The following is a 27,982-nucleotide window of genomic DNA, read 5'->3' as shown; positions in this document are numbered from 1 at the left end:
GAAATAAAAACGAAAAGGACTCAGGCAAAGTCATAATGCATCATTCTTTATTGACTAGTTGGAAAAACATAACATGAAAATAAATGTTTAGATTAGTTGGTCCCTCAAGGCTCAGTAGATCTAGAACAAAGAGATCCAGGTAAACAAACAAACGTTCAGAAAGCTCGCCTCGCTCTCTCTTTTTTGACTGAGTAATTAGTCAAGCAGATTTTTTACAGATTTTTTTTTTTCTACAAGGAAATTTGCACATTAATATATATTTCCTTTTTCATCTAAATATACCCAGCAATAGAAATAATTCTTTTTGTCCATGAAAATCTTATCAAGTCAGCAAAGCATTACTTCTAAAATAACAGACTCCGTTAAAATACTTTACAATATTTTAGTACCAAGTCTATTTCTTTTCATTCTCGGATTCACACAAAAAATATTTATGATTTGGTGCTTCATTTTGGATTCGCTAAACAATAATTTGTCATCACATGCAAATCTATACACAGTAATCCATCAACCGACAGGCTATTTGATTGTGCACACATCTCCCAAAGGTCCCAACTAGGTTTATGTCAAATCCAAGACATAGACTATTCTAGTGCCTGAAATGGGACATCATTGTGCTTATATACAACTCAACTTTATCCTTTGTACAGATTTAGCTGTCCCTGACATGTTTCGGATTACAGTTAATCAAAACCAAGGTCTGGATTTGTAACAGATAACCCTTGTGTACGTGTATTTGACAATGCCGCGTAAATGTACCACATTTCAGATTTCCATTTGCACAATGCAATAACAGCTTTTTGTTTGTTTTTCTGTTTATTAATTTTTTAATAACCTCTGTAAGGTAATTTGGCCTAATCAATTATGTACGCTCAAAATGAGTTTTAAGAAATAAGTGCTCTAGTGGGGATCTCAACCTCGTTCTCTTAAAGGGATAGTTGACCCAAAAATGGAAATTCTGGCATCATTTACTCACATTCATGTTGAAGATATTTTGAATAATGTTTCCGCTGTTTTTGTCCATATAGTTAAAGTCAAACCCTAAACAGGGTTATTATACTTAACTGAAACTAAAACTAAAACCATAAAAAAGATTGTCATTACTTGAAATAAAAAAGTAATAATTTAAATTATATATATATATATATATTAAATAAAAAATTAAATATGAAAAAAAACAAAAAAAACCTATAATCTTAACCATACGAAAATAACGCTGATTGGACCCCATTGACTTTCATTGTATGAGATTTTTCCGATGAACTATCCCTTTAAATGTTAAACGCACAGGAAGGCACCATATTAATCATGTGAGATGGTCTGTACGTTTCATTTAGCCTGAAACAATCAATCAACAATATCAGCTAGTCTGAAGCTCTCTTTTCTCTGGCATCGGTAATTACTCCATGCACATCAGCCATTGTTCGCCTAGATAATGAAAGCTTTTTATTTCTGGATAGGGTACTTCAGCTGCAGCCTAAATAGCACATGTAGACTTTAGTGTACTACTCAACAGCTCTATCAATCGCCCTAAAAGGGCACAAGACATTGTGAGCCTTCACTGACAAAGCCTACAGATGCTACACAAGCTTTGCTCCATACATCAAGAGCCTCTACACTGTATGTCGCCAATGGCCTCACATTTCACAATGATAGACTTTCTAACACATCACAACTGAGAATCCGCCGAGGACAACCTTTTGTTTGCATGCTTACGAGAAGATCAAACCCAGAATGATCAATAACGCAACCCATACTGTGAGCTCAACCCAAGAGCAGATGCTGACAGATGGGAATACTAGCATAGTGGATAGTTCGGATTAATGTGAATGGTGGCATTTGTACCGAGATACAACAATGGCTTATGCTGGGCAGTGGGATTTGCTCTAATTGACTCTAAATGACGGTTTTGTCCAAAATCAGCGTGTGCAGCCGTTCACTTCTATGGATTCTCATCACGGTCATCTTCATGTAAAAGTACTGCTCATGAACAGACAGAGCTCATTTTGTGAAATACATGCAAGAAAAGGCATGCCCTTCTCTCAATGAAATTCATTCAAATGTCTCAGGCTTGATTCAAACCCTTAGAGAGGCCTTATTTTACAGGATCACAGATTTTTCTTTCCCAACTGTTGCTTACAGTGTTTTCATGTTTGATCTTGGTATTACCTGACAACGATTTGGCACTATAAACTTGAAAATTGTTCACTCTACTATTCATTCTCACAGATATGATCAACGATACAGAACAAATGATACAATTAAAAGATGAAAAGCACAATAATTATAATAATTCAATGGTCATAAAATTACAGTATCTCACAAAGAGGCAGTTTTAGCCATTCAGGACTTCAATGAAAAAAAAAATGGGAAAAAAAAATGCTATTATATGACAGGGACACTTAATAGTGAGTTGCGAATGTGTCAGTGGGAAACAAGCTAGTGTTTTAGTGCAACTAATCTTGTTTAACTCAAATTTCAAACACTGGGAAAGAGTTTGCTTAGGAATTGGACCAATGCCATGGTGTTTCAGATTAATCAAGACATTTAGCATTGATAATGCTGTTTTTAAATACAGGTTGTGTGACATAATTAGACACGTCTACCCATACCAGGAAACTTCTACAGTTTATGCTAATTATTATTTATAATTTAGGATTTTTTTCTGAAATTGTATTTATTAAGTCTGACAGCAGGTTTAGCTACACAACAAAGACCCAGATGCTAATAATAAATAGTATTTAGTGTTTCATTTCATCACAACGTCCGAAAGCAGAACATAATAACCAAATAGAGGGCTGTCTTGTACTTTCAAACAAAAAAAAAAGATAAAAATATTATTAATTTGGGTCATGAACAGACATCCGGATAGGCAGCATTGCAATACAATTCATGCACTTACAAATATAATCAATCTTTAATCTAATAGCACCCAAATTCACAGTGGATTACCTAGTGCAGAGAAAATATTGGCTTTTGAAGTCAATGAGTAGCTAAATGGAGAGCTTTAATAACAGACTTTGACATTTCATTTGTTTAAGACTTGGTCCACTGAGCAACGTGAGGTATGCGCCTTAACTGCCTTTTATTTAACAATGGGCATGGAAGAAATGCCTCTACACCATTGGTCTAGGACATAATGACAATGATTTCAACTTGATTTAAATGACCGAAGTAAACCTGTTCCAGATCGGAGCCAATGTCGATCAAAACTTTGGACCTGTAGTTGCTGCGAAGTGTTCTTGTACGAGGAGATGAAGGGAGCCACATGCTACACTGGACTGTGATCGGGCGATGTGTAGGTCATAGTCACTGCACTACACTCGGACGGTTCCCTGGTCCTGCGGAGATCCGAGTACAGCCGTTCTTCGAGGGTAGCCGCTAGCTTGTCACTCAGCTCTTCTGTGATTGTCTGTGGGCCGTAGCTTGTACATTCGTGTGTACATTCATCAGGAGGCTCAGGGGGTAACAATGCTAGCCTAGAGTTCTCCCGGTCCACCGACTGCTCTCCAGCAATGTCAATTGTTGGAAGGGGCTGTGATGCCTCAAGGACTTCCTTTTCGTTGATGGTTCCACTGCTTTCAGTGCTGGAAGATATTCTTATGTTGTCTGGATCCACATCAGTAGCAGTGTCCTGATCTGCCTTGAGTGTCTCGGGAGTACTGGTTGCACCTTCGCTGCTCTCTTCATCAGGTGCACTAATGATTCGTGGGAGCGTGCTGTGGTAGCTAGTCTCTAAAGGATAGTTGACAGTTTCGCCACGTCGGAGCGGAGAGCGGTACCGGTCAAAAGAGGTTTGGAAGCGCTGGCCGGGGTCGCTGTATTGTTTGGAGCGCTGCCACTGCTTGCGCAGGTGCACGCGAGAACGATGCTTGGAGCGCAGCGGGGACTCCTGCTGATCGAACTGCGGGTCGTGCCGCAAGTACTCGTTGAAAAGTGCGTCGGTTTTCTCGTCAATGCTGTAGTCGCGGCGGGAAAGGACGGGGGGATGAGGTTGATCATTCCGTTGAGTGAACATCTGGCCGTAAGGGGACCACAGAATGGTGCTCTTGTCCGTTTCCACTCCGTCCACACCACCACTGGCACCCGCGGGTTCCTCTTCGAGTTCTTCGTCAAAGATGTCCGTGTCGAAGCTCTCGCACACGGTCCCTTTGCGGCCGGAACTGAAGAAGTGCCTGCGCTCCACGGCGGAGCCGTCTTTACTGCTACTGCTGCTTCCGAACAGTCGCAGCTCCTCAGGAGCACGCGAAGGTGCTTCTATCGAGGCGTAACCGCTGTCCATCTGGAGGAGCTTGCGGTTTCCCGGCTCCCCGTCACTTCCTCTTTCAGAATCGACACTATCCTGCTTACGACTTTTCTCCGATCCCTCATCTAGAGGCAAGTCTGCATCCCCCTCTATCTCATCCCCAATATCCTGCGAGGGGAACCTAGGCAGCCCTCCCATCTCGGTCTTACCCCCTAGAGAGCACACGCTTTCTGCGTCACTGCGGACTGAGTCTTTGTCATTGTTGCTGCTCTGGTCGGACGAGACATACCGCTCGAGGGAGGCGCGAAGAGTCCAGATATCACGGTACAAGGTCTGAGGTTCTAAGCTCTCCTGATGACAGCCCATTCCAGGACTCTCATCTGGGGGCTCGGAGGTAAGGCCGATCACCCCAGGACCCATCGCTCTGCTGCAGCTGGGCTCCACCATCACCTCCACCTCTAACCTGAAGAACAGCACACATATGAAATCAGACAAGCTCATAGTCCTACATATAGTCAGTATTTCTTTCAAAATGCCACAATGTAGCAAAGCATGTTTCATGTCAGTGTGCATCTGTCAAATAAGCTTTCCGTTAAAGCCCTGAGCCCAGATTTTAACTTTTATTTTGACAAAAATATACTGTATTGTTATATAATTGTATTATTTATATAAAATGGCAATGCTCCAAAAACAGTCAATTAAAAAAACGCAAAGCACGATAATTAAAGTAGCACTGCTAAAAATATCTAAAAACAAATAGATCCAAACTAAGGTAAACTAACTAACTGACTAGTCTAAATTAGTCAAAACGTCAACCACTGTGAACCATCCCTACTATATTAATATGTTTTATGTCAGTGTGGGTCTACACAACTGTTCAAAAGTTTTATGTTTTTAAAAAAAGTCTCATGATCACCATGGCTGCATTAATTTGATCGAAAATACAGTAAAAACAGTAATATTCTGAAGTATCATTACAATTGAAAATAACTTTTTCTATTTAAATTTAGAGATGCATGATATCAGCCACCATATCGGTATCGATATAATTTTATTTTATTCAAATTATCATTATCGGCCCAATAACAAAATTTGGCCAATATATAAATGCCAATAAATAATGGATTATTTCCTTCAGCTGAGACACTTCAGATGCACACTGTTCACCATGATGGTTTTAAATTGCTGAAATATGATTAGAATCACTTCAAAAAAGAAAAATAGTACAGTTAAGTCTTTTGTATAGGCAACATAAAAATATCATAAAAAAATTATAATTGTGTGTTTGGGATGTGGCTTTTAATGGTGGGACTTTTGTTTTGTAATCAGGTTTTGATTTATCGGCCAATATATCGGTTATCGGCTTTCAAATATAAAGAATTATCGGTTATCGATATCGTCTAAAATGTTCATATCGCTGCATCCCTAATTTTCAAATGTCTTTTATTCCTTTGACAAAGCTGAATTTTCAGCTTCATTACTCCAGTTTTCAGTGTCACATGATCCTTCAGAAATCATTCTAATTTACTTGTGTGCTGCTCAAGATTTCTCATTAATATGAATGTTAAAAACTGTTGTGCTGCTCAATATTTATATGAAAACTGATGCAAAAAGTTCAAAAGAACAGCATTTATTTGAAATCGAAATATTTTTTAACAATGCAAATGTCTTGATACTGTTGATCACTTTAATCACCCTTGCTTAATAAAAGTATTCATTTCTTTAAAAAAAAATAAAATTACTGATTCCAAAGTTTTGACCGGTACAGTATATCAAATATATTATGTTTGTTTATTTTTCCTTTCCGTTAAAGCTCTGAGGCCCAGATTCGGAGATGTTAAAACAGATGCCTCCATGAACGCACAGATGGTTGTGACTCACTCTGTGATGGTTCGTTCGAGGAGACCACTGCACAGTAACAGATTCAAGAAAGTCAGTTGTACTAGGTAAGCAAATATAAACAAATATACTAATAATGTGATACAAAACCATGCGTATTGACCTTCCTGGAACATTTTGCAAAACATATGCAAACCAATCGCTACAAATACCAAAAAGGTACACCTGTGGAATTTACCCACACTCAAGGAAATAACTACCATATTCTAAAGCAAAGCTTTTTGCACTGTAAGCTGATGATGCCATGATACGGCAGTGTGATCAGCGAGCTGAGATCAGTCCAGCATGGAATGGGGTCTGCTTTATGAGGAGTGGCGTGGCAGATGGTTGCTATAGCGAATGCATGGGCGAGGCAATTAAAGATACCTGCCGAGGGAGGGTGGGGGTGTGGAAGGGGGGGACAGAAGGCGTGGACTGGGCCGGGTGGGGCAGTAGGTAACATCCTTGGTGCGAGCGATGTATTGTATGAGGTCGATGTGATGGGCGTCATGCTCCTCTTGGTCCATGCTCTCGCTGGCTGCACGCTGCCGCTGGAACTGCCTCCGTTTGGGGGAGCCTTTAGAGGACGACATGAATTTTGCGTCAACAGCCTCACAAAGCAAGTTAAAAGGCTAACATGAAATCAAAATCAACACATTCCAGGTTTTATTGTCAACGATTAATTGATCCACCAAAAAAACCTGCATAGTTTCTTGTTAGTATTAGCCAATGGTCGCAAGTTCCGTTTGCACCAAAGTTCAGCGATTCTGTGTTTCCCGAAACCATAGGAACTACAGCTCTCGACAAAATAGGTTCTTTATAGGTTTTGTTCTATGAATAAAAGCCTAAATTCAATCTGTTCAACATATAGAGTGATCAAGTCTCTTCAGAAAATTTTGGACTAAACCGCTCAATTGATATGGATTAGTTTTACGTTCTCTTTATGAATTTTTTGAAGCGTCAAAGTGGTAGTTGCGTAGACTGTCAATGGAGGGACAGAAAGCTCTCAGATTTCATTAAAAATATGTTAATTTGTGTTCAGAAGATGAAAGAAAGTCTTACGGGTTTGGAATGACATGAGTTTTGATTAGAATACATTGCATACGGACTTTCCGCAAAAGTGTAAATATTTCAACGCATCCACAGATCAAACCGAAATTTATTTAGGCATTGTTTTAGCAAACTTGCATTTGGTCTGGCCCCATTCTGGTATATAACATGGATTGTCTATAAACTGTTTTTAATTATACATTTTAATAATTCGTTAAAATTATTTTAAAAAATATATATATTAATGTAATTATTATTTTTATTATTTTAAAATAATTTAATACTAATTTTTTATGTGTATTCTAAATATAGTTAATTAGTTGTAATGCATTAAAAAAAACATAATTAACATATTAACAATATAATATGTATCTTATTAGTTAACCAGGGCACTCTACAATGGAAATCCATTCTATTAGAGCATTGCTTTAATCATGACCTTATTGTTTCTCATAATAATAAAAAATGATCGTTTGAAATGCTCTTTTTTGCCATCTCTCCTTTAAAAAAAAAAAGAAGAAAAAAAGAAGTTTGGAATGGAAGAGCCCTGCGTCAACCGGCCATCTGCTTGAGTGTGAGTCTTGGCACACAAATACAGCAGCTCCGTCTTGGCTGAGAGAATATTCTATAGTCTGCTACACACTCACACTGTGTGTGTGTGTATGTGTGTGTGTGCGTGTGTGTGTGTGTGTGTTTAGCAGACTATAGATTACTATCGAATATAAAGCCGACCTGTTTCTCTGCTCCATGCTACATGAAGGCACTAAAACTCTATTAAGGTCTTCAATCATTTTCCAAGGTAATACACAATGCAGGGGCTAAATGAAAAGCACAGAAACATTCAATATTGCTTTGCATCTAAGCCCTGAGGTTAGGAAACTGATCGCTTCACAGGTTCATAACACTGTCTGTACTTTCCACAGCAGTGTTCTTTCACTTCCTTTCATGCTGACAGACTTGAGAGGATAAACTGAAAGATTTTTACAGTAATACTTATATAATCAAACAACAGCATTCTAGTTAATCTATTCACTCATGTTTATTCATTGTCTCATCAGCTTCACCATGCGCTTTTCTCATTATTTAAATATTAGGCAGAATAATATCATACATTAAAAAGCTTTTTGATATGTCAATGTATGGGCAAAAAAAAAGAAAGAAAGGGCCAAGCCCAAAAAGACTACATTTAAGCTTTTCATTGTCTTACCCACAAATTATTGTTCAGGAAATTAAAGGGATACTTCACCGATTAGCATTACGCTTTGTATCAGTAGAAACCCGGTAGTATTTTCGAATGACCGTTCTTCCCTCCCTCATGCCCCCTGAGACGAGAGATTTCTGTATTGTGTGTCTGGAAAAAACCTCAGATGACGCAAAAATCGTCATTTTGCGTCATCTGAGGCTTTTTTGGCCAGAGGCTAGAGACTACAGCCAGTAGTAGGAGCTCGTTCCGCATGTTTTCAACCCGCCCATAGGGGGATCTCACGATAAAACAGCATCTTTTCAGTTTCGAGTCAACCAGTAGCCTAGTTGTATAATTTCTTCCGATACTGCCCTCTGTAACCGGTAGGCGTGGCTTGGGAGTGGCCTCGTAGGGCAGCGAAGCAAGTGCATTCTGGGAGTTGTTGTCTTTCATCCACATGAGCCAAAAATACATTTTCTGGCTTTTCTCAGTCTAGAAGGCACCAACTTCTAAAATAATTTCACATTTCTACTACATAAATGACCCAATTTAAATACACATTCATCTTTCCATCGGTGAAATATCCCTTTAAGCAAATGCACTACTTAAAGGAGCCGTATGTTAGCCTAGAAATCTAGACGCACCCTAGCAGCAGCAAAATGTATTTTGCAGCCAGGGCAGTCTAGCAACTCTCCATTGACTTTCGAGCTGCAAAAACCTAAATTGGGTCAGGCCAATCACGTCGTGTATAGAGTAGGCGGGGCGGGCTTAACATATGATGACAGAGTTGCGATGGTTACCTGCCACTTGAAAACAAAGAATGGCTGCTGCTGGCGAACATCTTTCGAATCGGCTTTGGCCGCGACTCTGGAGGACTTGGAGTTAGGTTTTTCTTTGAGAAAAGAGCAAAGAACGGCACTTAAGTCATTCTTAAAAAAGGAAGATGTGTTCGTAGTTTTGCCAAAAGTTGAATCTATCAACTAGCTCCGCTGTTGGGAAAACGCTCTGGTTGGTTGAAGCGCTGTCCTATTGCGTGCAGAGGGAATTTGAAAGACAGCCGTTTATCCCGCCCCTCGGATTGAGCCGTGTCTATGGTGAGTTGCCAGACCCAACATCTTGATGTAGGTCTGGCTTGCCAGGCTAGCCGTATGTAAGATTGTGGCCAAAACTGGTACTGCAATCACTTTCAAATTACTGTAGAGCGGTGTATCCCCTCCCCCTCCCCCCTGACTCGAGGTTGCCAGATAGGCTGCAGGATCCAGCACGAACGTTTGTAGCTGCAGCTGTGGTAACTAGAGCTGAGCTGGCAACCCGGATCCCGAAACACTACTGACTTCGTGATTGGTAGATAGGTGGAGGGTGGCACATCAGGCCAAAACACAACATGACAACATCAACATCAGTTGAGGGCTGCAACTTCACTTTTTAAATGACAATATCCTGGCCGGACTACTGTTGTCAGTGATATAAGTATTTGAAATGAACATGATTTCTTAATGTCTAGTGACATATCAGGGCCATTTTATGATTAATTGAAATACATTTCTTACATACAGCTCCTTTAAATTTATTTTTATTTTTTTGGCAGAATATGGGAAGTTGTGTGTGGAGTGATGAATCACAATGAAACACGAGTTGCATGGTGATGCTCCAGAGCAGTGTCATCAAAGATCTGCTGAGAAATATAATAATAAATGCACCTCTACCACAGTGAAGCATGGATTGTGCGGGGAGCCTTTTTAGCTGCTTGTATTAGCGAGCTGCTTCACTGTGAAAAGTCATTTAATGCTTTGGAGTACAGGAGAATATTGCAAAATGGCTTGCTTCCCACAATTGAAAAGCTGTTATCTAAAGAGGAATGATCAGATTTTATTTTTCAACAAGACGATTCTCCAGCCCAAATTGCGAGCACAACCATCAGTCCATCAGGTTCATGTTTTGACCTGGTCAGAGTCCAGATTTGAACCCTGTAGTGAATATTTGGTCTCATATTAAACTCAAACAAACTGGGAAACATTGTTTCAACTACCGTTAACATGAAGCCGTTAACATGAAGTGGAACAACACTGACTTTTCTTCCTTTAAAAATATGTCTGCAAGATGTGGCTATTCCATGCTATATCTACAGTATTTGTGCAATTCATGCAAATTTACTGACCAGTGATTTGTGATTTGGCCCCCCTTTATGTTTTTTTTTTTGTTTTTTTTGCCCAGGAGTGTATAATAAAGACACAACAGAAAATGGGGAGAAGAAGAACATGTGATTGAGCCAGTTTTGAAGGATCATGTGACACTGAAGACTGAAGAGTATAATGATGCTGAAATTTCAGCTTTGCATCACAGGAAAAAGTTACATTTTAAAATATATTTTTAATTTGTTATGATATTTGAAAATATTACCATTTTACTGTATTGTGGATCAAATAAATGCAGCCTTGCTGAGCATAGGAGATTCAAAAAAGTTTAATAACTGTACTGACCCCAAACCTTTGAACGGTACTGTTAATTACATAAATGACCTAAAACTATTGTGGACACAATGTGCAAACAACACACATTTTTTCAAAATTGTCTACTTGTCATGGGTTATCTAAACAGTCTTTCTAAAGGAGATTATAATACTACACTCACCTAAAGGATTATTAGGAACACCTGTTCAATTTCTCATTAATGCAATTATCTAATCAACCAATCACATGGCAGTTGCTTCAATGCATTTAGGGGTGTGGTCCTGGTCAAGACAATCTCCTGAACTCCAAACTGAATGTCAGAATGGGAAAGAAAGGTGATTTAAGCAATTTTGAGCGTGGCATGGTTGTTGGTGCCAGACGGGCCGGTCTGAGTATTTCACAATCTGCTCAGTTACTGGGATTTTCACGCACAACCATTTCTAGGGTTTACAAAGAATGGTGTGAAAAGGGAAAAACATCCAGTATGCGGCAGTCCTGTGGGCGAAATTGCCTTGTTGATGCTAGAGGTCAGAGGAGAATGGGCCGACTGATTCAAGCTGATAGAAGAGCAACTTTGACTGAAATAACCACTCGTTACAACCGAGGTATGCAGCAAAGCATTTGTGAAGCCACAACACGCACAACCTTGAGGCGGATGGGCTACAACAGCAGAAGACCCCACCGGGTACCACTCATCTCCACTACAAATAGGAAGAAGAGGCTACAATTTGCACGAGCTCACCAAAATTGGACAGTTGAAGACTGGAAAAATGTTGCCTGGTCTGATGAGTCTCGATTTCTGTTGAGACATTCAGATGGTAGAGTCAGAATTTGGCGTAAACAGAATGAGAACATGGATCCATCATGCCTTGTTACCACTGTGCAGGCTGGTGGTGGTGGTGTAATGGTGTGGGGGATGTTTTCTTGGCACACTTTAGGCCCCTTAGTGCCAATTGGGCATCGTTTAAATGCCACGGCCTACCTGAGCATTGTTTCTGACCATGTCCATCCCTTTATGACCACCATGTACCCATCCTCTGATGGCTACTTCCAGCAGGATAATGTACCATGTCACAAAGCTCGAATCATTTCAAATTGGTTTCTTGAACATGACAATGAGTTCACTGTACTAAAATGGCCCCCACAGTCACCAGATCTCAACCCAATAGAGCATCTTTGGGATGTGGTGGAACGGGAGCTTCGTGCCCTGGATGTGCATCCCACAAATCTCCATCAACTGCAAGATGCTATCCTATCAATATGGGCCAACATTTCTAAAGAATGCTTTCAGCACCTTGTTGAATCAATGCCACGTAGAATTAAGGCAGTTCTGAAGGCGAAAGGGGGTCAAACACAGTATTAGTATGGTGTTCCTAATAATCCTTTAGGTGAGTGTATATGGGGGTCTCTGGCATTAAATTCAGTCAATTTTTTTTTAAATACAAATCAGCATATAGCAATTCCATTATAACATGCACTAAAAACACTAAAAAGTTAATTAACAGTCTGTTCATTAATTATGAAATTCACACCGAGTGCTGGATGTGTCACTTACCTCTCATGTCTAGACTTGAAGCTCTTTGGCTGCTGTCAAACTTCCATTTCTTGATCTTGAAATAGGGACTTGCTCCCTCAAGGCTGGCGTGTCTGCGGAGCTTGGTGAAGAACTGCAGCATTGGGCCCTGCGGGGCCCCTCCAGACGAGGACAGGGCCGTGGCTGAGGCCGATGTACCCTCTCTACCATTACCCATGATGCCTGCGCTTCTGCCGATTCCTCCTCTGACCTCCATCTGTTTTTGTGCGCAATATTACATAATTGCAATATATAAATTATAAGAGATTAATTATCGGCATCGGCCATTAAAGGTATAGCGGAGGATTTTCCCGAATTTTAGAAAAGAACCGCCCTCTCCACTTTTTGAAAAAATGCACATGCGCAACACTCTACCTGCTCCCGAGAGGGAACGCCTATTAAACGTGCGCACGAGAGAGCATGCACGAGCCTAGTGCGTGACTTGTGCCAGGGCTAGCATCGCTAATCATAGCTTACATTAACTTTTACTAGCAGTGATTTTAAATGGATTTCTCCAAATAGCATGCCAAACTTTACCTGTAGAGTAGAAACTTCGCGACTGAGGCATCGTGTGAAATATTCTCCCAAAAACACTCTGGTCTTGTTTCTTTCTTCAGAGGCCTTTCTCTTCTTGTCATACAATTCGTAGACACTTTTTCTCTTGCGACCCTCAGACATTTTGAAACAACCCGGTGAGAACGGCGAGCTTCAATGAATGGCTGAAACCGTAGCTCACCACACACATACACCTGAAAGTGCGCATGCGCAGAAAGCGAAAACTACCTAGGGACGAGCACGTACGACGGCCTTATGTAAACATATCACCAGAATGATTGACAACTAGGAGGACCAATAGTCTTGATGATCCACCCGGAAAAAGAAAATCCTCCACTATACCTTTAAGTTGAACTATTTGTGTGTCGGAAGCAGGGCTTTTATTTTAAAACCACTGAGAACGTCAATGCCTGAGCGTTCAAATCTCCCATAGGCTTTATGCCGAACAAACAGGAAAATGGGTCTAGTTGCCGGAGAAAGTACGGCAGAAAGAACTGACGTGTTATCTATGAACTTTTAAGGTAATCAGCTAACATAGCTAGTTCTTTTTATTGTTGGTGTTTTATTCGATTTAAATATCTGAATGTTAGAAGAAGAAAAAAAATGTGAGAAAAAAAACGGTAACACTGTACAATAAGGTTCGTTAGTTAACATAAGTTAACAACATTGGTTAACATGAACTAATAATGAACTGCATGTATACAGCATTTATTAATCTTTGTTGATGTGAATTTCAACATTTACTAATACTTTATTAAAATCTTGTTAACATTAGTTAATGCACTGAACTACCATGAACTAACAATGAACAGCTGCATTTTTACAAACAATTAACAAATACAGTAACAAATGGATTGCTCATGGTTAGTTCATGTTAGTTAATACATTAACTAATGTTAACTAATGAGCCTTATTGTAAAGTGTAACCAAAAAAAACGTATCTTTAAATTAATTAATAGTGAGATATCATATATTCTGGCTTAATATCGGCCCTCCTCTCTAAAATATCGGTTGCACACTAATTATTATGCGTCAATGGGTGAGTGTATTAGTGTGTGTGACTCACTAGACATGGACTGGAGGGCTCAGGACCGGCCGCTGCAACGCTCTCACAGAACTTTGTGTGTACAGTGGAGTTGAGAGCGTCGCCAGGAAGGGCCGAGCTGGGACTGAGACTTCGGCTGATCAGGGCAGTCTGTGGCAGTGAACACACTGGTGGCTGTGCATGGGACAAACACAATGCGTGTTATTGCTTATGGCCGTAATGAGAAACAACCCTAAACAAACAAGATCATGCAGTCATTCGAAACTTGTCTAGTACAGGTATAAAAATGTTTATCAAAAGCTTCAGACTGAATAACTTCATTGGCGCAGCATTCTAACATTATATACTAATCAGTTACGATAAAACCGATTTTTTAAATATGACAGCCAACCAGATTATATTTAATGTTTCTTATAAGGAATTTTGGACCAATGAGATTTGACTGTGGGAGGGGCTTCCTTGTGGAATGACAATGAAACCAATTTTTAAAATGCAAAAGCCAACCAGATTATATTTGATGTTTCTTATACAGAATTTTGGACCAATGAGATTTGACTGTAGGCGGGGCTTCCTTATGGAATGGCAATGAAATATTTTTTTTAAATGCAACAGCCAATCAGAATATATATTATAAGCTTCTTATAGGGGATTTTGGACCAATGAGATTTGATTGTGGGAGGGGCATGAATCCTATTTCTAAAATGCGACTGCCAATTAGATCATATTTGATGTTGCTTATACCAAATTTTAGACCAATGAGATTTGACTGTGGGAGGGGCTTCCCTGTGGAATGACAATGAATCCTATTTTTAAAATGCGATAGCCAATCAGATCATATTTGATGTTGTTTATACCAAATTTTAGACCAATGAGATTTGACTGTGGGAGGGGCTTCCTTGTGGAATGACGATGAAACCAAATTTTAAAATGCGACAACCAATCAGAATATATAAGCTTCTTATAGGGGATTTTGGACCACTGAGATTTGATTGTGGGAGGGGCTTCCTTGTGGAATGACAATGAATCCTATTTTTAAAATGCGACAGCCAATCAGATCATATTTGATGTTGCTTATACCAAATTTTAGACCAATGAGATTTGACTGTGGGAGGGGCTTCCTTGTGGAATGACGATGAAATACATTTTTAAAATGCAACAGCCAATCAGAATATATAAGCTTCTTATAGGGGATTTTGGACCAATGAGATTCTATTGTGGGAGGGGCTTCCTTGTGGAATGACAATGAATCCTATTTTTAAAATGCGACAGCCAATCAGATCATATTTGATGTTGCTTACACCAAATTTTAGACCAATGAGATTTGACTGTGGGAGGGGCTTCCTTGTGGAATGACGATGAAACCAAACATTTTAAATGCGACAGCCAATCAGAATATATAAGCTTCTTATAGGGGATTTTGGACCAATGAGATTTGATTGTGGGAGGGGCTTCCTTGTGGAATGACAATGAATCCTATTTTTAAAATGCGACAGCCAATCAGATCATATTTGATGTTGCTTATACCAAATTTTAGACCAATGAGATTTGACTGTGGGAGGGTCTTCCTTGTGGAATGACGATGAAACCAAATTTTAAAATGCGACAGCCAATCAGATTATATTTGATGTTTCTTATACAGAATTTTGGACCATTGAGATTTGACTGTGGAAGGAGCTTCCTTGTGGAATGGCTTTGTTCGCAATATCAAACTACCATATACTCTTACTGTTTTTGTAGAACATATTGTGCAAATACTGTGTACTATATGCAAATTACCTAAATGCATGCCACGCAATAATTAAATAACCGACTACTTTCGCAAACATTTTTTATATACAACAGAGTACACTGTGCTGTGTGCTGTATCCCACAATGCACATTCTCAATTATCTTTTTCCAGCATGATGAATAACCACAGCTACTATTTATAACTATTTTTCCTCATTATTTGATAAGGCTGCCATTCTTACACACATTGAGATAAAATTCCAAAATACCTGTATTTATTTCTTGGAAATATATGAAATGTAAATACTATAGAGTGTTGTCAAAAGTTTGGAGTCAGTAAGATTTTTTAAATGTGTTTAAAAGAAGCTGGAGCTGCTAAGGATGAAAAAAAAGGTACAATTTGAGGGTTACAGTAGGATTTACTGTATCTCATGCAGCTTCATCATCATGCGACTAAGGTAAAGTAGGAGTAAAAGCTAAGTTAATGACCCCAATATATATATAAATCAATTTCTCACAGCATAAACGTCTCCTTACACACCATATCACTTGACAAACTGACAATCCATCATGACCTTAATGATTTAAACTGACATATATTAGCAGAGCAATGTGACTGTCACCTGAAAAATTGAGAGGCTGGATTTAGCGACGGGGCGCGTTGTCATGGCAATACTGTTCTCTGATGACTCACACTCGTGGATGGTGAGTATCTGGAGGGCGGGTGGAGGGAAGTGGAGGTGGGTGAGCCGCGCGTTCTTCAAGTGATGGAAGTCGCCCTCCGTAAGCGTGTACCTGAGGGGAGATGGAAAAATCACACACACTGTTAGTATTTTTCACTTCATTGTAGATTTGCATTACAAATATATCGCGGGTGTGTTTGCTGAAAATGTCTTTTAGATGGTTAAAGATGAGCGGATTGTGCTAGATTTATGCACAGTTCCTGTTAGATGAATAATCATAGAATCATATTTTCTATAAGAATGATATAAAAAACTATTATTTATAAAATATATAATTTTATAAATATTTCTTATTTAAAAAACACTATTTTAAACACCTTTTACTTTTTGTAGTAATTAAATGTCAAAAGTGAAATTTGACAAATGACAAAGAGCAAATTCAAAGTCTTTATTTTGTGAGTTCATATAAATTTATGCATAAGTATTAAAGAATTAAATGTTTTTTAAATAGTTTTAGATAAAGTACATCTCAGACTTAATAATATATAACAATATTATAACAATAAATATACACACACACACACATACATATATGTGATACATATATATATGACCTAATTAATTAAATGTAAATATTTAAATATTTGAATATTTAAAAATAACATTTAAATAATTAAATGGTTTTTTTTTAAATACTCTTAAATGAAATACCTAAAAATGTTTTATATGTATGTATATATATAATATTTTCATTTATAATTTATAATTTATATTTAATTATTTAATACTTATGCATTTATTTTTATGACATTACAAATGAGTATTTGAAAAATGCGTACTTTCAAATATTCATTTGTCAAATTACATGACAGCTGATTAAAAAAAAAGATTTCTACAAAATATACACTTTCTTTCCCTTATACATTCTCATGAATTGTTTACCCCCAAATCTTGATGTTGACAAATGCCCATGTTATCCATCAAGAGCTAGTGCATCTGACAGGCACAGATGTAAATGTAAAACGCTAACATAAAGGAATAATGAAAGCTGCGGCTGTGAATAGGAGCTGCTCTGTGTGTCTAGAGTGGGCGGCATGAGTGAGTGGGCGGCTGACCTTCGACCTTTCTCCTGTGTTTTTTTGCTATGATCGAAGAGTGCTGCTTCGTTGAAGGAGACCCGGCGGCCGGTTGTGCCCGTGGAAAGGAAACGCTCTGTCTCCATGTCGTGGGAGCTGGCTGCCGACAGGCAGTCTGACTCATCAATGCGAATCGTAATCTCTGTGCAGGGAGAGACGGATTAGACCAGAGGACGTATTTGTTTTTCACATAATGCCCTCAGTTGATGTATGTGAGAGCATAAATGTCGCTTTAACTTGACCTCGACATTTTACCTGAAGCATGTATGTAAATAAATATGGAAATGCATTAACTTGGAGGCTGACATATAATATAAACATTAACTTTATTAGTGAAGTTCTTACCATGCACTGGCTGGGCCTCCTCAATATAGGTGGTATTACTTTTCTCGGTGTCATCGCTAGCCCTGAGGCAAACAATGAACCTTCAATGCAAACATGTAATGAGTCAAATTCAAACTTATGTAAATCTCATTCATAGCATGCATAAATGGGTCATTCTCAAAATATGGTGCAAACATGTTCCTAGAGTTTGATTCTATTGCTTTGCACAGTTTTTATTATTTTATTTTGCATTGAAAATTCCTTTAATATTATATTATATTATGTTAAATAATATATTTAACATGAATATATTAATACATATTTTATATTAATTATATTAAATATATTATTTATATTACAAAAAGTTAGAATTCAGTTATATGAAATGGTTTGATTCTATAGTTTTGCACATTTTGTTTATATTATAAGTTATATCACAAAGTTAGTATTAAATAATATGAAATATTTTTTTCAATGTGGTTGAAATGTGGTTTTGTCAATGTGGAGATTCCCTCACCAGATTGAAAAGTTAATAATTTACCTTTAAAATAAATTGTATGTTTCATTAAAAATGTAATTGTCAGTCAATACTCAAAGTTAATTAAATTAAAGTGGCTTTTAGTCCATGTGAGTTAGCGTTCAGGTAATCTATACGCTAGTTTAACCCCCACACTTAAATACACATTTAAAATTTTGCCTTTTTCTTCCAAAAAACAGAGTGAAAATACTGATGATGTCATCCTGCACTACACAGATTTTTGTCCAATCAAACGCTGGAATGAAAATGTCCCTCCCCCTAATGCCACCTTCAACCAGATTAAAAAAAAATAGTAAATCATGTCTGTGATGTAATTTAAAACCAATTGAGATGTCCTGCCCAAACCTCCTGTTCCAATACGAAACATGATTTTATGTGGTCTTTAAATTAGGTTTTGCAACATTTTGAGAATGTCCCATTTGTGAACAATTCAGAAAAAAAATAACTCATTCACATTCACCTGCGTTGACATCTAACTAAATGCCATATGATAGGGACTATAACAACACCGGCTTTTACGACAATATACGGTTTGATTCGCCATAAGGCACTGTGGGTAATGAGAAACTGGAAATGAGTTTCCAGTCCTCTAACCACAGTGCACGGTCCCACACTGCGAGTGTGTGTGTGTGTGTGTGTATTAGTGGGTGTTGGCTAGAGTGCACTCTCTCCCGCACCAGGAGTGATTTATCGTGGCTGATGGCTGCTATGAGATCTCATTATACTCGTCATTTGTGTGAGCCTGCACTCCTCCAGGCTGCCTGGAGAGCAGACAGACTCTACACCTCTCAGCAGTCACTGACAAATACACCCAGGCTGTGACCAATGTGCACTGAAAACATTTTCGGGACTGAGCGTCCTTGGCTTCACGGGAGGATCTGTTTATTCCAGTTGAATCTCTGCGTTACGGTTCTTTCAGATGTATAATTTAGCGTCAAACATAATCATATGCATCAGCTGTCAGATTTGTAACATACGCAGCAACATGCAAACATCATGCAACGATGATTCAATCTGCAGACTGTCATAACGCATATTCATAATGAAAGCATTCTAATTTAATCTATGCTACTGCTATTTTATGTATAAACTGTAATTGGTTCGGGTTTTTATGACGTGTTTTAAGTTAAATACACTTCTGAATGTAAAAAACACGCCCTGTTGAAATTTTATTATCAATATCAATCACTGATAAAATGTGCTAACAAGGATCCTTTTGTTATACATTTTGCAACCATTTTAAGGGTTTTAAATAAAAAAATGAATCTGTACATTTTACAAAATCCAGAGGGGCTGCTCTGAAAAGATAAATATAGAAATATCACAGAGATTTTAAAAATAAACAAAGTGCACATTTACTGTACTAGTCAGTGTTGTTATTGCTAACTAATACAATTTTAAAAACTTGAAATAATTGAAAATAAACCTGAGGTGAGTAAAAAAATCAATATTAGATGAAAAACTTGAAAAAATAAGACATTTTGCCTTGGCAGCTAAGTGAAAGTACTAAAATGACTAAAAACAGAAATAAAAATGACAAAAAACAAAACAAAATTAAGCTAAAATTAAAGTATACAAATAAAAGCTACTTCAAAATGTTAATAACATTTTTTATAGTATATAATTAAAATAATACTAAAACATCACCTACTACTACGACTAACATAAAATACTACACATATGAAGGTAATTAGATACTGCAGTTGCACCACATGACATTTTTCCGGGGGAAGAACAAAGCGGGAAATGTTAGGTTGAATATTGTTGAAGTTCCCAATCCTAAAATCTGATTGGTTGACAGAAATATTCATCCAGGATTATATTGATTTAGGGGCGTGTCAATGTATAAATTGATTGATTGGATTGGTCTTACCACGCATGGCGTCTGTCCCCTTCACAACATCGACGACAGACAATCAGAAGGACAGAGAGCAGGACCAGTGTCCCCCCGACAAAAATGGACAAGAGGACCAGCAGGAGGACATAGCCATTCTGTGTCCCTGACGACAACGGGACCTCCTAGGTAAACACCAGAGAAAGAAACAAACCAGTCAAAGATTAAATTCCTTCTCCGAGTACAACCGCATGACTTCAATTTTCACATTATATAGGTTTCTCCAGTTACGTTGTCCAACTTTTTCAGGTCTCATAATCTAGAAAAAAGGTTACAATTTTATGACATACACATAAACCAGAGACATTTTTGGCATTAAAGCAAAAATTGGCCAAGACACTCTTAAAAAATAAAGGGGGTGTTTTCACAGCAATGCCATAGAAGAATCATTTTGGTTCCTCAAATAACCTTTCTGAGAAGTTTTTTTAATAGGACATTTTAATAATCTAAAGGACCTTTTTCTTCTATAAAGAACCTTTTGTCCAATGGAAAGTTCGGTGGAGGTTAAAAGGTTCTTCATGGAACCATAATGCTAATAAAGAACCTTTATTTTTAGCTAGATTACATAAAGCCCAGTTTCTGGAGAGGAGGGCCTTCAGGTGTGGGGGCTTTTGTGTCGGAGTTGAGATGTTAAGTACAGTGTTTGCCAAAGACGAGTTAAGAAAGATCTAGAGGTGACAACAGCCACGGAGACAAGAACGGAAGAGACAGAAGGTGTCTTCCTCAAAGACATCAAAGCACAATGGCATACAGCCGCCTTCTTAATTGTCATCTTGGTTCATGTATGTGAAGAGGTGTTCAATGGAAAGAATGCTAAATAAGAGCATAAGAACAAGGCCTGAACAAGTCTTTGGCTCATACATGTAACACCTTACAATTACTCTTACATTATACAGTTTCAATTGGTGGAGCATAACATCCTAATTACCCAGAAGGCATTGTTCAGTTGAAGATCAGGGAAGACTTTATTCAGGTCGGGTCTATTATTTTGTAAATGAAAGCGTTTTGAAGACTGATTTCTCTGTACGTCAGCAGGCTTTATCACTGGGGCGACCCCAACATTAACCCGGATCGGCAAAAGTGAAGGATGTTCTCAAAGGAAAACCTGGGAACTCTTTCATGGAGTAGCTTTGCTAAAGTTTTAAGAAGAGGTCAGACCAATAGTTTAAAGACCAACATGTTCTTTCAGAGCAGTTTCACTGTCACCGAACAACAGTTGAAACAGTCACTAATACAATAAAAAAGAAAATTACAAACAATAGGACAAATACAAAGGATACAAATGTAACAATTTAGCCTATTAATAATAGCCTACTGTACATAAATTGATAAAAATCACTGAAGTCTTCACAGTATGAATTAAATATACATTGATTCTTATTAGTTACTAAAGTTATTCAGTGAAGAGCAGTGAATAACTTGTTAAATGACACAGACAGCAGGTTTATTAGGCTGCTGTCACTTTAAGACCAAATGCATAGATAATACTGACAAGCATTCGATTACTTTCCCAACTGTTTATGTTCACTTAAGACTGACTGTGTTTAAAGGACAAGTTCGGTATTTTACGCTTAAAGCCCTGTTTACAGATCGTTTCTGATGAAATAGAACGGTTAAGATTAAAATTTGGACACATGCTGCTGGCCCGAAAATTTTCGGTTTCTTTCGCTCCCCCCCACCTCCACAATGGCTGCATAGGTGCACTGGAACAATCCTTCCTAAAACGCATTAAACTTTCGTTTACAAAGACGTGAAACTCACCGAGTAGTCAGGGGTGTTCACTGGTATGCTCACTCAAAAATCGCTGCAAAAGATGCTTTCCAACAGGTGTTTTACCATTCGTTGTAAAAATGTGGACCTATTTTTCCAAACGCCTCACACCCGTACATTCTTCCGTTGAGAGCTTGAATAATAGACACTCCAGCCCAGTTGGTTGGTCGTTTCCGGCGGCGGAGTAATACCGTACCTCACAGCACATCCAATACAAGTCAATGGAGTTGGACCAAAACTATGATAAAACCTGTTGGAAAGCATCTTTTGCAGCGATTTTTGTGTGAGCATATCAGTGAACACCCCTGACCACTCGGTGAGTTTCACGTCTTTGTAAACGAAAGTTTAATGCGTTTTAGGAAGGATTGTTCCAGTGCCCATAGGCTGCCATTGTGGAGGTGGGGGGGAAAGCGAAAGAAAGCGAAAATTCTCGGGACAGCAGCATGTGTCCAAATTTTAATCTTAACCGTTCTATTTCATCAGAAACGATCTGTAAACAGGGCTTTAAGTTTAAAATACTGAACTTGTCCTTTAAGTGAAACAAGCCGAGACAGGCATTTTGACATATTTTTGTGTGTATTTGTCCGTTTAAGTGCATGCCTGAATCCCAAATTCGCCTGTTGTCCGTGACCTTGGATAGAGCGCATAGAAAGGCACCTGGGGAACAGCGTCTCTTTTGCAGCTCAATACACTTTTAACTCTTTTTTTTTTAGTATCGAGCACGTCCCATAGGAGATTGTATTTTACGACAGTCATATTACATGATTAGAATGATTTGGATGTTACGTAGGAAGGGAGACAACGCTTCCCTTTAAAGGAAAGGAATGGAATGTGGCATCGTGTTTTCATCATTGAAAGCCACAATCGAACACTAAACAAAAATTCCATTAATCGCTAAGCTGTAGTCATTAAATCATATTTGAAAGCAAGGGGCAATTAAATCATATTTCAAACCACTTGAAAGCAAGTGGTTCGGATCATGGTGGTTTGCATACAGGGAGGACCGGCACTGGATGCATCGAGATTTCGGCAAAAAAAAAAAAAATATATATATATTGTTTTCGGACTATATGGTTTTGGAGAACCAAAATCACTGATCGAAACAGCAATGTTTAATTCGCGTTTTCTACCATTCAGCATTTCATGCACACATCGTGGATAAGCTAAAACAGCTAACCAAAAATTATGCTACTTCTCAATTATGCCAGAGTAGCAATACGTAAAATTTGTTTGGCCAAAATTACGAGAGGCGGCTCATTGGCGAAGAACTTTACGTCATCTTCATTTATCATCTGAAAACACGACATCCTGAACCGCAAACCGAGTTCAATTACTCAATAACCGAAACTTTATTTTTGCTTTTCGGCTAAACGAAATTTTGATTTTGGTGTTTCGGTTAAAAAAAAAAAAAGAATTCGGTGCATCACGAATTGTTCTCGAAAGAATGATCCATTGACAAATCACACTGCTACATCTTTCTGTTCTTCACACAAAGCTACTGTATGGCTTCATTTTTATGTCGCTTTGGAAAAAATGTCTGCTAAATAAATACACAAAAATGAATCATATAGACTACATTCATTATTCGTTTATGGTGCGTGACATTTTAATTCCCAATTCATTGTAATTGCATGGAAAAGAGCAACTAGGACATTCTTAAAATGTTCTCGTTTTTAGAAAAAAGTAAGTCATGCAAGTTTGGAACGAGTAAATGAATCATTGAGTAAACCATTCCTATAAGCCTTACATAAGGTCCAAAAATCCCGGAACATCCTGGAATTAGTTGCTATTCCTGAATAAATCCCTCTATTCTGACCTAATCGAATGATGCTGCTTATGCCGGTAATTGAAGTTCCTGACAGTAACTCTGGGTTCTGATGCTCTATCACATCGTCTGACGGCGCGATGGATTCGGTCTGACACAAACTTCTCTCGCAAAGGGCTAATTCGCTTAGATCTTGCGGTGGATCCAATTACAACGGATGCAGAACAGGATATTTTTGATTCGCATGTCTGGAGATAGCTCTGCAAAGAGAGGGAATGGACGTAATGAAAGTAACCAGCACAGGAAGGAGAAGCACAAGTACTTACGGTGGGGTGTTCTGTTAGGTTCCTTATGGCAGACTCATTGCTCATGGTCCAAGCCAGAGAGAGTGTCCCCCCTGAGAAAGACATTACAGGAAGTCAGGCAGCTGCTTTGAAGCCGGTTATGGCACTAAAGACGGATTTGAATTCTCTTTTTAGAAGGAAATTAAAACAAATGCATCCCTGACCTGGCGGTTTCTTTAGAATGATTGGCTTTTAAACAAGAATACAGTTCCCAGTCATATTTTGTTCACGATTCATGTATGTACAAACACATACTTATGCATTCCAATGTCACCCTTCCCATCAAACAACCATTTCCTTTTTTCTTCCAGTCTGAGGCCCAGCAGCATATGCTCCCTTTAACACCATTAACACTGCAGATTCTGCCTAAACTGCAAAGAAACCCTCTCTCACACTCCTCCTGCACACTCACCTCCCAAGCAGTCCTCGTTTCTTTAATGCTGCGACGCTGCCTTTTCTCCCATTATCTGAAGGCAGCGTGTGTTTGTGTGCATGAGATGCAGAGATAGCAGTGTGTTTAACGGCTCGGACTGCGAAGCCTTGAGCTTCTACTGCATACTCATCCAGCTTCTGCCCACCTACCTGTTTTCATAGCTTCTCTCTCTCTTTCTCCCTCTTGGAGTCTTTAGCATTAGGCATTCCTGAGATAATTCAAGCTCATTCTTTTGCGTCTCGGAAGCATAATGCTGCTGTATTGGTCGCGTCTAATGCACTGCGTTATTAGTTATGATTATTAAAACGAATCAAGAGAGACCCATTCAGTACCATTCATGGACTATTCTTTCAGATGTCATGGCCATATTTCACTTCCAAAGAGAGATTCGCTCTCTTTGGTTTTCAACATTTCTCTCTGTAATGAAATATTTTGCTGTGTGATATATTGTAAAGAGCGTTTTTACTTGATATGACCCCTCTGTAGTCAAAGTCGTCAGGTTAATAATTTGGCTTAAATAAAACTAGTTACCACATTAAGCACATTTTAGGTTATTTGAAGAAACATATTTTACCGTTTCTAATAAGTATCTAACTATCATGAACGTTTTGTAACATATGCTCCTGTGATTCTTCTTGCCTGGAAGACTCTGCGGAGGTGTAGCACATTCAAAAATCATGCATTATCTTCATGTACACGAGTATTTTCATATTACTGGTACTCATTTTATCTTTAATTAGTAAGTACAATACCAATACTTTCTCATCATCACTACTGATTAGCCATTCAGTACTTAACAATAAGTATATATTCCATTGTTACTGGTAACACTTTTTTTTTTTTTCAGACAAGTACTTCAAATTAATGTTGGTTGATTTGACAAAAGATAAAAGTTGTGATAACAAATCATGTACTTGGTTTACCTTTACCAAAAGTTTTACCAAAAGTTTATTTTTTACAACTTATTCAGGTCATCGTGATTTTGCCAAATAAGACATCCTGGAACAAAATGTCAAAAAAAATTGTCCTAACCTACCCCCGGCCTAAACCGATAACTAAAATCAGAGTGAAATGATAGGTTAATAACACTGATGTAGAAGCACAAGCACCTAACCCTGGTTGCAAACCTAAACTTGCCACAAACTGTAAACCTGTCCTCAAAATCTGATTGGTTGATTGGAATGTTGTTCCAGGATCAATAAAGATATTGATCCAGGAACATGTTGCATTTGGTGAAATCACGTACACCAACTTGTTCAATAGATACTAGTATATTTTTAAACACTATTTGTAATCGTACTAGTAATATAGCTAACTGAGCTATTCTGAATGTTCATTAAATACGGCGTGTAAAAAAAAAAGAATGGTAATTTGTGAGATTAAAAAAAATATTACTAGTAATAACAATGATCAATTCTAGTGCCTAAATACAAGAATCGAATCAATACTAAGGCTGGAATAGATACTAGCCTAGGTAACGTTACTATTGAGAAAGCATTAGGATCGACTGAATAATAATAGATTAGTCAGTATTGGATAACTCGCTAGTAAAAAACTATTAGTTGGATAAAAATAGATACTAGTTAGTCTACATGAATAAATGTTCAAACCGCTTGCCATAGTCAACAAACAGTACAAAACCCATATAGATGAATTTAAATCTCATTTCAAACCAGTGATGTCCGGGCTATTATTTCTAATCGATAACCGTTTATTAAAACACAGGATAACCCATGTCTGTTTTCCAAAGCTACTGCTTGAAGAGATATTCTCCGCATTTTAGACTAACGTTACCATAATTCCCCAAAATAAAGCACGATGTCATTCTAAGACACTCATCACGGAAACAATAGCAGCGTGAATGACAAGCAAACAGAACTCACCTAACTATAATTCACGTGGTCCATGAGACAAAAAGCTCGCAAACGATTCCCCGGTCTTCTCTTTAATTTGGGGTTTTAAATCTTTGTGTATTTATGAATGAAGTGCCCCGTTAAACACACCCACTCTCCCATCGCCCAGTGATACGGTGACGTCAGAGTGAGGTGCAGAGTTACTTATCACGAGTGTCTCTCACGCCCTCATCTGATGATGTTATGGAAATGAGGTAATCCCCCATTTGAGTCAGTAAAAAATCCTCAGTAACGGGCAACCCCATGCGGTCTGCTCTATATAGCTAAAAGTTTTAACTTAAGGTCAGCAGGATTGGTAGTTTTCTTAGAAAAGCCTTTCTATGGACCTGAGATGCAAATTAGCGTATGCATTTGAGCAATGCATATTTTCAGCTTTTGGCTGGAAACAGAAAAACGCAATATAGAGTAGAAAACAGTAAGTTATAAATCTATTTGAAGTGAATCATTATTATGTTTCAATGTGATGCTCCTTTCGAACAAAAGCAAATATGTTAATCAATTCAATTCGTGCGATGAATACGGGTATATTGAAATTGATATTTACTGAGCGCCCCCTCCTGGTCGTACAACACATTACACCCTTAACGTAGTTGTATATGTGGCTAGTTTTTACCTCAGTGAAGATTTCTCAGTAAGTTTATATATAAACTGATATTTTAAAGACTAAATAAATGTACTACATAAAGGACACTGAACATTTTGATAGTTATTGCACAGGAACAAAGATACAGCTCACTGATATAGTTTGTGACAACTTGCCCCAATGGCTTTCAAAGTTGTTTAAGCCAGGGTTTATGAGCAAGGTTTCAGTTAAACAATCATGAGACACAACCCGATACTGCAAAAATGGAAAAGGTAGTATTTCAAACCAATTGTTTGACCATCACACTCGTTTATTTGTCAAACCATCATTGAACACACATGCACGTCATCACATGATAATTCTGTTGTTTTTTATTTGAAACGATATAAATATTGTTTAACAATAGCACCACAAAGTCACTCATTTACGACCTCATTTAACCATTTTTTCTCAATAAAATGACCGATTCATTTGTCTTGCTAATGATGTTTTAAATCGTTGTATGTCTCCTATATACATTTTAATAATTATACAGCTGGCTTGGCAATGACGTACAATGTCGTAAAATAAAAATATTTTGCTCACAAGTGATAATTACCTTATTTTTTCCTTTGTTTTCTTCACACGTCCTCTCATGTTTTTCTATTTGATTAATAAGTGGGCTTGTCCGTAGCGGTGGAAATTACGTCACATCTGAAAATAGTTTTGAGAAAAATAATATATTTTCAGATTTTTTTTTTTACAATATTAAGTTTAAAAACTAACAAAGCTTTTATTTTTAAATCACTTTAAAATCACTAATAATAATAATAATAATAATACTGGTTTTAAAGATTTACAACAAAAAAGTTTTGACACAATGAATGTTGAAAACCTTTGTGTTTATTGTCC

The 27,982-nt window shown here is 37.9% G+C and overlaps 1 protein-coding gene across 5 annotated transcripts; it reads right to left on the bottom strand.

Moving 5' to 3' along the window:
- Positions 1-27: 27 nt before the first annotated feature.
- Positions 28-27,794, bottom strand: cbarpb (CACN subunit beta associated regulatory protein b). Of its 5 annotated transcripts, none has more exons than XM_084416512.1 (10): positions 27,690-27,794; positions 24,145-24,215; positions 20,263-20,408; positions 17,873-17,952; positions 17,507-17,669; positions 16,332-16,503; positions 14,002-14,154; positions 12,363-12,597; positions 6,512-6,701; positions 28-4,709 (listed from the first exon to the last, which is right to left on the bottom strand). In XM_084416512.1, exons 2-10 carry the CDS (start codon positions 24,187-24,189, stop codon positions 3,272-3,274), a joined length of 2,622 nt encoding a protein of 873 aa, XP_084272638.1. In that variant the 5' UTR covers positions 24,190-24,215; positions 27,690-27,794; the 3' UTR covers positions 28-3,271. The 5 variants fall into 5 exon arrangements, with proteins under 5 accessions (XP_084272638.1, XP_084272637.1, XP_084272641.1 ...); XM_084416511.1 differs by lacking the exon at positions 27,690-27,794 and adding an exon at positions 26,479-26,602; XM_084416515.1 differs by lacking the exon at positions 27,690-27,794 and adding an exon at positions 26,479-26,602 and having other exon boundaries at positions 17,873-17,934.
- Between the last annotated feature and the right edge of the window lie 188 nt (positions 27,795-27,982).

The sequence above is a fragment of the Rutilus rutilus genome (genome assembly GCF_951802725.1).
Source record: "Rutilus rutilus genome assembly, chromosome: 8".
Taxonomy (NCBI): domain Eukaryota; kingdom Metazoa; phylum Chordata; class Actinopteri; order Cypriniformes; family Leuciscidae; genus Rutilus; species Rutilus rutilus.
Note: the sequence above shows the minus strand (reverse complement) of the source record. Positions and strands in the feature narration are given on the sequence as shown.

Excerpts from the sequence above, each read along its gene's own strand:
- cbarpb (XM_084416512.1), bottom strand. The coding sequence starts at position 24,189 with ATGAGCAATGAGTCTGCCATAAGGAACCTAACAGAACACCCCACC. Across the intron at positions 20,409-24,144 it reads ACCTAACAGAACACCCCACC|GAGGTCCCGTTGTCGTCAGG; the intron begins GTAAGTACTTGT and ends GTGTTTACCTAG. Across the intron at positions 16,504-17,506 it reads ACACAGGAGAAAGGTCGAAG|GTACACGCTTACGGAGGGCG; the intron begins GTCAGCCGCCCA and ends ATCTCCCCTCAG.